Here is a 12,126-nt window from a genome sequence, read left to right on the forward strand (position 1 = left end):
GAGGATATTTAATAAGCAGCCATGTCATCACTCCAACATGCTGTTGCTGCTGTGGAATGATGGGAACTGCCATCGTGAGAATGGCTTGTGGGGGGTGGGGGGGTAAAAGAGATGGAGTTAGTATTTAATCTAATTAAAGTATTAGTCTCCCATTTCTCTCTGATCTTCTAAACATATTTATCCAACGATGAACCTGCAAACCCACAGGCTCACTGACTTTTCTTTTTAATATTCTCAATCCCTCTCTTTCCTTCTCCCTCTCTCTCTCTCTTTTGTCATCGTCCCTGAGATTTCCAGTGGATAGCTGGAGGTGAGATCCTTAGAGATCACCTTTGTTGTGGAAGAACTAATCATTTATCCTTGCTCATCCCTTCTCAAAGCTGACCCCTGAACCTCTAAGAGTAATGAGATGGGAAACGTGTATGCAGGAGAGATAGGATTTTGTGTGCGACTGTGTGTGCTTGTGTCTAATCTCTAATAATGAGCATGCAAATCTTGTTTTTTCTGATAGCAATCACAAACTATTCTGCCAAAACAGTGAAATAATTTCAAATGCTGCCAATGCAGATGAAACTGGCAAAATCTGGAAACAAGGCAGATCATCCTCATCCAAGGAAATGTAAGCTTATTTGCACTTGAAACAACACAAATGAGTTTAGTCTTCCTAGCTGTTTTCCCTTTACTGTACTGCTTCCATTTTTGTCTTAATATTTGTGCAAATATAAAAAGCACTAGTGTCTCACTAAGGTCACTGACACTTAATCCCCTTAAGAGCATGAATGTGATCAGCAGTCATCCTCTCAGATTATGAAATGCATCCCATTTTATCATGAGGAAAGCACATGGAGAGATTATTCCTGTTTCTTGTGTAAAAGATGCTATGTGCTGATTTTGGCACTAGAGAAAAGTTCAGTGGGTCGCCATAAATATTAAGGTTTAACCTTAGGGGAATCAAGAATTTTTAAATCAAGTATCATGGAAATACAGCAAATATTTGCTGATCGTTCTGTAAAAAGTTAAACCTGGCACACAAGATAGTTGAGAATTTGATGTGATGGTAAAATATTAATGATTGTCCTTTTGAAATATCAAAAGCACTCTTTATCTTACCTTGGTACTGAGCGCTGAAACCTCTCAACTTGTGGTTGCCATCAGAGGTGAAGTGCAGTCGAAGCCAGTTCTTGCTGCTAATGATGGGTGAGGGGAGGTTGGGGCCAGTGAACCTGGAGACAAGGAGACAAAGCGAAAAGTGCCTTAGATTATAAGTGTTTTAGCACATTAGTGTTTTCACATGTAAATGTGTAGGTAGCAGATTGCAAACTGCAGAAACATTAAGCATACCCTGCTAGGCTAGGTATGCACCAATTCCCTCTGTAGTGCTGTTCTAAGCACTGACACACTTGTTGGTAGATGGAGTCAGATTTGTACATTTGTTTTGTTTAGTCTGTCAAGGCAGCATCACGGACAAACCGGTATCAAACCAAAACGTGTAATCGAGCCGCCAGTTCACCATGTCACTGTCTTGTGTACCGAAAACAGTAAGTGGTGGCTTCAGTGACTTTCTGTATCTGTCCAAGTTGTTGCACAGAAAAAAAAGAAAAACTACCATATTTGATGTGCCTTGGACATGTTTCGTCTTTTTGCCGTGGTATTGAGAGGGGTAATGGGTATTTTCTTTTTTTTGTTTTTTCATACTAGTATTGTTTCGAAGTTTAAAATGATGGTATCGTGGCAACCTTTCTTACTTGTATGATTTAGTGTATGTGCTTAAGTGTTATTTGAGAATAAAAAGTAATTTCTCTATCATCTTTTATTTACTCCATCAACTGCCATTGAAAGAAAGGACTGTACTCGCTTGTGCTTCTGTTTTGTGCCATAAAGCAATTATACAATCCATCAGATTTCCAATAAAGTCAAGCTCAATGGCAGACAGTATATTATAGAGGCTGGCAGAACCTGCCAGTCTTTCCGCTGATTGTCTTGTTTGTTTATGGTAATTATACTAATGTTTCAAAATTAATGTGGGCATGTCTTTGAGATGTTAAAATGCTTCACCTTTAAGATCTATTAAAGGGAGTGTCTGTTACTCAAGGGAATGTTAACGACTCTTAACCAAACTGTGGCCTGATAAACAAAAATGAGAGTGAGAAAGACCACTTTCAGAGGGAGGACACTCCTTTTATTGCTTTGAAAAGTCCAATAGTGAACTATACCTCACAAATATAGTGCCTCCTGATCTGTATGCTAATGAGGGCTGGAGCTTACCAGGCACTTCTCAAGTTGTTAAAGCCAAAGTCATTTGAAGACACATCATGTTTTATCTTGAGACACACGAATACAGGCACGCACACACTTGCACAAACGCACGTACAGTATGTGCACCCACATAGTGTGGCACACATTCACATGAATTCCAGTTCCCTGTCTGTAAATTACATTTCACCAACTATGTCCACCTCATCTCCCCAACCCTACATATCTGCTACACTTTCAAGAGTAGATACATACTGCTGTACACCTCCAACCAGCTTTCATTAAAGAATAACTACCGTTTTTTACAACCTGGACCTTATTTATAGCAAAAAAATATTATCATTTACTCACCCAGATAACTTTGGTGTCATTTGAAGTCGTTCGGACGAAATTAGATCCAGTGTAGCGCCGGTATATCCATATAATGCGAGTGACGGGGCACCGAAACACAGCCTCTATACAACACATTATCTGCCACGAAACTAGTTCATTTCACTAATATTTTGTTACGATACGCTAGTGCTATTCCCCTCTGAGTCCGGGGTTGGCTGTTATCAACATCCGGGGTCAAACTAGCAGTAGCAGCTCAGAGATGACATCTTCCAGGTCAGAGGTAGTAGGTCAACCTACAGACCCCGGACAGACAAGCCCGGACTCAGAGGGGAATAGCACTAGCGTATCGTAATAAAATATTGGTGAAATGAACTAGTTTTGTTGCAGATAATGCTCATAGAGGCTGCGCTTCGGTGCCCGGATCACTCGCATTATATGTATATACGCGGCGCTACACTGGATCTAATTTTGTCCGAACGACGCCAAATGACACCAAAGTTATCTGGGTGAGTAAATGATCATATATTTTGCTAGAAATAAGGTCCAGGTAGTTATCCTTTAATACCACTGGGAAAAGAAACAGGCAGAGACATAAAGTAAAAAGAAAGAAAAGTGAAAATTTGATTAAAACTGAAAGAGTGAATGGAAAAGTGGTATGAGACATATTTTGCAAGCTAATACCTACTCTTCTTTGAGCACAAAAAAATGTTGTGTACTGATGCTGCAGGGGCAAAATAATGAAACATTAAGCATACAGCTCCAACCAAAAAGACAGGGATGTACTTTGAAGATATGTAGTCTATTGAGGTTGTTTGGCAGAGACACGTAACTGACTGCACTGTAAGGCTCTCTTAGGATCAATTAAAAATCATCTAGGTTTCTGGATGCAGTCAGAATTAGCTTTGATTTTGATGAAAATTGAGTATCCTTCGTTTATAAAGTAAGCTTGTGCTGCAGCGGGGCAACAGCCTCACTGTACAGTAGCTCAACTTATTTGTTAAGCTGAACACAAGCTCACCTGGGGGGGTCAGAGGGAGAAACGAACAGAGCAGAAAAGACTTCTGAAAAAAGTTTTGGGCAGCGTTAAGGACAAACCGCAGGGGAGAAATGAGAGAGAGAGAGAGAGAGAGAGAGATGACATATCAAAATGTCAGTGATTTAGCTTTTTCAGCCACACTGCAAGCAGAAAGAGGGAAAATGGAGCAGAGTGTAAAGCGAGAGTATGTTACTGAAGAAACTTAAAGTCCTGTCTCATGTTCCTGTCTCCCATGGCTGCTTTCAGCATGCAGCTGCTGCGGATGACATCCCCCCTACTTGTACATCAGTGAAGCCAATGACCCCAACCCTTGGTTAAGACATTTCCACCAAAGCAAGCTTCACTAATTAAACAGTTATGTTCAAGTCACAAAAGGGTTAAGGTCAAGGTCAGGAGCACTGTTGGGGTCGACTCTATTTCCTACAGGGCAAACAAGCTCCTTTAATAAGCCCGAAGGCTAGATGAAAAGTGTGTGTTTCGTCGAGTGTGAAGGTGTGTGCGTGTGTGTGTTTGTGTAAAGGTGTTTATCACAATGAGTGTACAACTTGCTGCATGTATGTACACGGCCCAAACTCACTTGTTCGACTAGCAGCTCCTGGGACATATTTTGGGGACTTGGTCGTCCATTTCATTCACTGAATATTCCACTACTATCCCTGACTTGGGGGTTGCACATAAATATCCTACATCACTTTAATCACATACACACTCTGTCTTTATTGATATCTTCCTCTTTTTGTAATGTTTTTAAACATATGAAGAATTAAGTTATTTATCTGATCAGATTATTACGCTCTCCTTCCTTTCAGTGTGGCCCGGAGGCTGCATGGTGAGATGAAACTAAGGCGGACATGTGCAGCCATGTTGTACGACACTGGCCTTGATTTACAACAGCGAGTGCAAGACTGATAAAGTGAGTCGGCATGCCTCAGGAGATATTTTATCACTTAAGAGAAAGGGGAAGATGAAGCATTGAGGGGACTCATGTAGTGTCTGGCACACACGCATCTGGAGTGGTGCTACTCAGACTGGCAGTGTCAGAATCACCTCTGGCTCTAAGTACATAGCTGGTCCTGAGACAGCTCAAAGTCCTGGATACTAAATCTAACGCCTTAAAGCCTGCATAACATTTTTAATGAAAACTGCTCTGTTCAGCTGTGTTACTCCTCTTTTCACTGTAGGGACAAATGAAACCTTCCCTTTGAAATAAAGAGCAATTTGAGCCGGAATCAACTTTCATTACCACACAACAAACAAGCTACATACTGACTTAAGTTTTTGATAAACAGCAGCAGTGGTAGAGGATAAGGAACTGATGTTTTTTTCCATTAGGGATAAGGTGATTAATAAATATTGAATGAGGGATGAACAGACCAGCATAGGTTTCATTTTGACTCGGTGAGACTTCTCCCTCAGCCCTTCTCACTGCCTGCCCTTTCTTGTGCTGAAAACATGAAAGTTTTAGGGTGAAAGTGACCATGGGGAGCAACAGAAAAACTACTGAGCTGGTCTGGTCTCCTGAAGGGTGTTGTGGCTACTTCTATAGTTCCTGCTCTCTCTCGGTCTGGCCAACCATATTAGATTTTATGCGGAATTGTCTTGAGAGCACAGGGCTAAATCAGTTTCCATTTTCAGGCCCCAAAGCTCCTCAGTCTGAGTCAGACTTTTGATGATTGTCCAAGAAACGTATTATGGGGAAGGCAAGGTGATGTAGGCAGCCAGCGGTTTTCAGGGGACTTAGCTGTGAACCACACAATGCCACACATAGCTTTCTGAAAAACTATCTAGGTTGTCATGCAGCTCTAAAAATTCACTAAAGACCTGAAGTGGTTAAATAGTTACACAACTTTATAGGCAACATCCGATTTCTTGGTGTCTGAAGTTAGATTTGCAAAATCCATGTTGCTTAGACTTGTCTTTTCACTGACATATCATGATTGAAGGTCTTAGGAGGACCAGTCAAGATCCATTTATGTAACACTAGCACAGAGATGCTTTCCATAATGATGAGATGTGACTCATTAAATTGTTAATGCCTTTCAGGATTTTGAACAAAGGTCGTCGTCATCAGGCAATTCACCAACCTTTCCCCCGTGGAATGGGACTTTTTTTTCTGCTTTATATTCATCGTTTCATGTCATCTGTTTTCTGTTCAAGGGGCATGGTGTCAAATGACTCTATGCATAATCAGTGATGGGCGGAGTTTAGGTGTCAAAGGTGATTAGCCCCGCATTCAGATCAAACACTTTAAATCACCGCTCAGCGCATTCATTTATTGAGATATAGCGTCAGATGACCGTCATGTGTGGGTGTTTTTATGCGTGCGGCGGCGAGGTGGCTGAATCTGGACGAAGACTGTCCCTGATAATTGCAGCTACTTAGGCAGATCAATCAGAACTCTGCTCAGTATGCAGGTCCTGGTCTTTACAGCAGACCGAGGGTCACAGTGACTTTAAAGCCAAAACTTTGAGCATTTTAATGAGGCTATGTGAGTTATAGCACAGGCCAGCCTATCCAGATGCACATGCAGACACACACACGCACACACACACCACCAGTAGCAAACATTCATAGTAAACAGGCATCAATAAATTCTTTCTCTATCTCCCCTTCTCTCTCTCTACAGGCCACATCATTCAGAGGTAAAACTAATCAGTGTGGAAGACCCTTAAGTCCAGACTGGCAGTATTAAAGTGCTGGCAGTGAAGCTGTTGCTGTGACCTTCAGATGCAACCAAGAGCAGACATACACTGGAGGTTTAAATGAACCACCCGAGCCCCCTGCTTCAAACAACAAAGAAATCTCTACGCTGTTCATTCATTTCTTCAAACAACAACCACCCAGGCAGTAAAAACCATCAACCTTGCCCTATAAGTTAAGGCCAAAGTATTAAGAGAGGCCTAAGCAGTTATGTCTCATGGGTCTGTGCTGCACTGGACTGAAGCTCTGAGCGCAAAAACAAGGCACTGCAGAGGTGCTTAAAACCTCTGCAGGCCATGCCAGTAAAACTGCAGACCCATCAGAGCCAACATGCCGACTTTTCCCTGAGACACCCTGGTCCAACAGATCCAAAATGTCTGTTCTTCTTCCTCTCTAAGCCCTCATGTATTATTCATGGACAGACCTCTGGCCCCATCAGAAAGCCTTGTTAAATCTTCTGAGGGATTCCTTTCTTCCTCTTCCCACAACTCATTTTCTGCCCTCACAGAACATATAATATGGACACTGATTGAAAGAAATTTCCTTTTGGGAAGAACAACGCACCAGCCTTCATCTTGGCTCCTTTTCCCTTATTATATTTTTTTTCTTTTTTTTTTACTTTTATTCAAACTTATATTGAACCTTCCTGTAAACACGTTTGTATTGAAGTCTTGTAAAAAAACATCCTAAATACAGTAGATGTTAAAACCAACCTAAAGCTCGGCGATAACTCTATAAGACCTTTCCATGATGTTGTCATCTATAACCAATCGTCAAACACACATTTCCTCCTTAATCATGACTCAGATCTCTTTTTCAAAGACAGTAAAATATGGGGGTGATAGTGCTTTGAGGACATATTCTTTCGATTTTAATACTCATGCAAATTAAACCTAACCTTAATGGCTCCTCTGCCATGCAGTTTCATTTCCTTCACCAAAGAGAAATGTATAATAGCCACACCAGCGCAAGTCTCAAGTGAATAAGTGTGAGCTTTGCTTGATATGGGCATGATATTTACATCAAACACTGTGTCATGTCTGTGAGGGACATCAGCAAAGTTTAGGTCCTGGCGAAAATCTTTCAAAATATTTGTGAGAGTGGTGTGTAGAGAAAGAGGAGGTCAGGCAAAGAACTGGTTTAATTTTAATTATTATCATTTTTTTTATTATTATCTTTATTTCAATCAACTAATAGTTTCCTATATACATGGAAGTTAGAGTATACCAAAGTAAATCACGATCAATGATTTACCACACACTGGTTTAGAGCTGGCTGGAGGGTTTTTCCTCATCAGATATTGTTGGAGTTGCTGAATTTCTTGTTAAAAAGCATATCTACACTTTACTCATACCTCATACTGATGTCTTGCATGACACCTGGGCTTTGATGTAGCTTTAGTTTGGTTGAGTCACAATCTGTGAGATTGTACACTACAATTTCATTAATTTTTTTGCTGAAGGTAAAATAAGTAAAGAACAGCATCATAATGAAGTAGTGTAGTACTGCAGAGATGCCCTGGCCAACATACAGTATCTTGTTCTCCAGATGTAAGAAATGTGGTTTGTGTCAAATCATCGCTATTTTAATAGTCTTTTCAGTGAAAATGTAAATTGTGATACAGTAACAATCATTCCCACTAATCATGAATTTAATCGCAATATTTGTCAAAATAATTGCAATATGATTTGTTTTTACCATATCCTGCAGTCCTATTCAAAGTTTAAGAGGGTGACCCCAATAATTCATCCTTAAAGCTGGTTTGGAGTTAATCTGTATAAAACATTCTTCTTGCACCATGACCTTTACACTGATTAAAAATGCAACAGTAACTTTTGGAGATATTTTGATAATAGCCGAACAGGCATACAGACAAGCTGTAAAAAAGGGACAGAATTATAAACTCAAGCGCTCAATTCATGGAAGTAAAGAATTTAGTGCCACTTGTTCTGCAATTGATTCCAGCGTCAGTGTGATTTATTACTCTTGTTTAAAAAGTCAAGGTGGACGTAGGCAAAGTCACAGAGAGCAAAGCAATAGGTCTGAACTGCTATCAAATGGACTGAGGAACAATGCTGATGAGGAAACCATGCAGCGCCTAATGGCTTAGATTATTGAATGTTTGCTTTCAACAAAATGACCCACACAGGCACAAATTACTTGTTTGACTAAGATGAAGCAAAAGACAAATACAGACATTGTCAAACTAGTGGCTATTCTCTCCATTTCTTCTCTTCTGTCAAACTCTGCTGACATGACACTTCACCATCATCACCTAGGAAGGTTGCTGAAGACACACATTCATCCTAATACACAAACGCACAAATAGACACACCATCAATCACATCACACAACTCAAAACAACATGTCTGCACTTCTCAGTGGGATAATCGTCTGCGGGCGGTATTGGGTCTGTGGTTAACGGGAGAAAAACAAATGAGTTTCCAAGGTCACTCTTAAAAGCGGCACTGATAATTGAGTCCTCCCTGTAGATCTATCAAACACAACAATAAACAAATACCAATAATATCCTCGGGCGATTACAGGGACATCATCCTTCTCTTCTAACAGAGGCTTGAGGCAGTAAAGACGGAGAGAAAGAGGTGAGAAAGACCATTGCAGTGTGACGAAGAAAAGCCAGGTAAAGAGGCATTTAGCGGACACAAATGTTGAGGGAAAGAAAGACATCATAGTATTGCCTTAAACAATTCCCACTCAAGGTTAAAACATACTGTGATTGCACGTGTACTGTTCACTACCATCAAAGCTCACGAAACAAGTCATACAACAGCGATTCCAATTAGCATTGTGCGATAAAACGATAACGATACAAATCGCGAAACAACTTTTCCTCAATAGAAATATGAGACATGGTCGATACAATTTCGATAGAATTAATTCGTCCATGTTTTGACAGACATAAGAATAGCCAATCATAATTTAGTAGTGCCGCACCGAACCAATCATGCTGGAATAGAGCCACGTCAAGTTAGGTTGACGCACACAGCACACATGCTATTGTTTGGGCTGCAGCAGCCTTAGTGAGTTGGCAGTGGGAGACCGTGAACAGAGATCAAGAGTGAGAACTCGAGCGACCAGGTGACTGAAAATGACAATCCAACGACAGATCAAGGTTCAAATGCTGAAGACATAGTCGAAAGGAAGGGCCCGAGAAGTTCGGTAGTGTGGAGGCACTTTGGATATTTAAAGTCGGACAAGAAACAGTGTAGCGTGCACTGCAAATTGTGTCAAAAAGCATGTTCCCACAAAGACACAGAATACCACCAATTTTTTTTACCATCTGAAGCAGTGCCACCCACTACAGCAGGCACAATCCCAGACCAAAGCAAGAGCTAATGCCCCAACAGCAGCAGACCATGGAGTCCGCTCTCTCAACCGTCATGCCTTATGACAAAAAAACGAAGAGACATCCGACACCACAAATGCAATAGCCTACTGTATTGCAAAAGACATGCTACCAGTAAGCACGGTCGAAAATGAGGGATGCAAGCGGCTGATTAAAGTAATCGACCCTCGTTACCAACTCCCTGGGCGTAAACACTTCTCTCAGACAGCACTTCCAAAGCTTTATACGGAGTGCAGAGAGACGGTTGAGAAGGAGCTGTGAAGTGTGTCATACTTAGCTACCACATCGGACATGTGGTCAAGTCGCACGTCTGATGTGGTATCGAAGTATGACTGAACCTTACCTGAGCCTCACTGCCCACTTCATCGACCAAGATTGGAATTTTAAAAGCAAATGTCTTCAAACTGCCTACTTTCCCGATGACCATACAGGTTAAGTCAATGCTTCAGGACTGACAGAAGCGCTTGCAACCTGGGGACTGAGTGAAGGCAAACAAGTCTGCATCACAACTGATAGTGGGGCCACATCACTTAACAACTGGACTCGGCTGCAGTGCTTTGGGCATCGACTTCACTCAGCTGTTGGTAAGTTGGGGAGCAGAATTACATACCAACCTTAACTGTATTGTCAGCTCATATAAATATGAAAAACTGAGCTTGAAATCCTACATTATCTACAAGTTTATTATTAATAAAAAAAAAACTTTGACACTTTCAGAAAGTTAATGTTCTTCATCATGCTTATTACTGAGGTGGTAGTGGGTGTTGGCATGCATCATACTGAGAGGCGTCTCTAATATTCAGGCCCTCTTATGTGCAAATGAATCAAGTGAATTTGAGTTGTGTCACTGCACAATAATAATATTTGTTCTTCAGTACATCTGTCACGTACAACTTCTGACAGAAAATAAATAATATTTAAATCAAAAATAACCTTCTGATGTCTTCACAACTCACTTATGAGTAACGGAACATTTAAGCTTGACAAAAATAGTAATTTGATTTATATCGTGATATATATCGATATCGACTGATATGAAAAAAATTATCGTATCGGGATTTTTTCCCATATCGCCCAGCCCTAATTCCAATGCTCAACTAGTTACCATTCTCCCTCACCTCTCTGTGCTCTTTGAATGTTCAGAAGCAAAGTATACAATGACCCGCAAAAACCAGTGCCAATGACTTCAACACATGCATTGTAAACTGAAGCTTTAGAGGAATTGCTTTGATGCATCCACAATGGACTGCAACAATGAATGAATGTATCCAACTAACTGGTTATTCAGAAACTATTAAAACCAAACAAAAGACCCATACTGTTTCAGGACTAACATGTGTTGTTGTCTACAAGAGGTTGTCAAAGTACACCATGTGTATGTGCTGTGAACGATAGTAAGGTTTAAACATATAATATGTAACATTTAGCAATAAAATGTCTAAACACGACTAGAACTTTGTGATATCTATGTCACAAAGTTCTAGTCGTGTTTAGACAAAATATGTTTTGTATTGTTGTGTATTTTCATTATTCCCAATTTTTCAAAAAAAAGTCTAACTTTTTTTCAAGGTAACAGAACATTTCATTTGGTGACCTGGCACTATAACTACCGGAAAAACACAGGGAACGTGAGATGATACGTCAACGTGGGGAAAGTAGGTACATGACTAGACGAACTGTTAATACAAAGTATTACATAATATGTATTTAATTCCCCTCAACGGTTTGTTATTATATATTTTTACTTGTTGTATTTCGTTCCCAGTAGTTATGATGAGTGATGAGAAGACCGGCTTCTCATTTAACTCTGGGCAAGAAAGTATAGTAGCGTGTTCTAGAACTTCTAGGACTGAGGAAACCAGACTCCCAGGCTGCCGGGGATCAGACGTGGGTGAACGACCTGAACCTATTTTTCAATAGGTTTGATCAGACACCCACCCCTCCCCCAGCCCATTCATCTCTGCTGCCCCCCCCCACCTCTTCCACCCCCCGTTTCCTGCCCCATTCTCACCTCTACCTCCCTCTCCACTGCTTTCATGTCGCAGACACCCTCCACTGCCCCCCCTGACATTCACCCACCTCCCCCACCCGACACTCAGCCCCCCTGCTCCAATCTGTCCCTCTCCACTATCCAGGTGAGGAATCAACTGAGGAAGATGAAGGTGAAGAAGTCCACGGGTCCAGACGGGATCAGCTCCAGGCTCCTCAAGTCCTGTGCAGACCAGCTGTGCAGGATTGTGGAGTACATCTTTAACATGAGCCTGAAGCTGGGAAAAGTGCCACTGCTGTGGAAAACCTCCTGCGTGGTACCAGTACCAAAGATCCCTCACCCAAAGGACTTCAACAGCTACAGACCAGTTGCTCTCACTTCACACCTGATGAAGACCCTGGAGCGGCTGGTCCTTGTCCATCTCCGCCCTCTGGTGGGTCCTTTTAT

General features: G+C 41.3%; 1 protein-coding gene across 1 annotated transcript in view; it reads right to left on the reverse strand.

Annotated features, from left to right (window-relative positions):
• csmd2 (CUB and Sushi multiple domains 2) overlaps nt 1-12,126 on the reverse strand; it is a 241,166-nt gene that overhangs the window by 123,491 nt on the left and 105,549 nt on the right. The window contains 1 exon segment of the mRNA XM_084379183.1: nt 1,111-1,223. Within this exon segment, the coding sequence (XP_084235309.1) occupies nt 1,111-1,223 (113 nt within the window).

Source organism: Pagrus pagrus, assembly GCF_965226575.1.
Source record: "Pagrus pagrus genome assembly, chromosome: 17".
NCBI lineage: Eukaryota > Metazoa > Chordata > Actinopteri > Spariformes > Sparidae > Pagrus > Pagrus pagrus.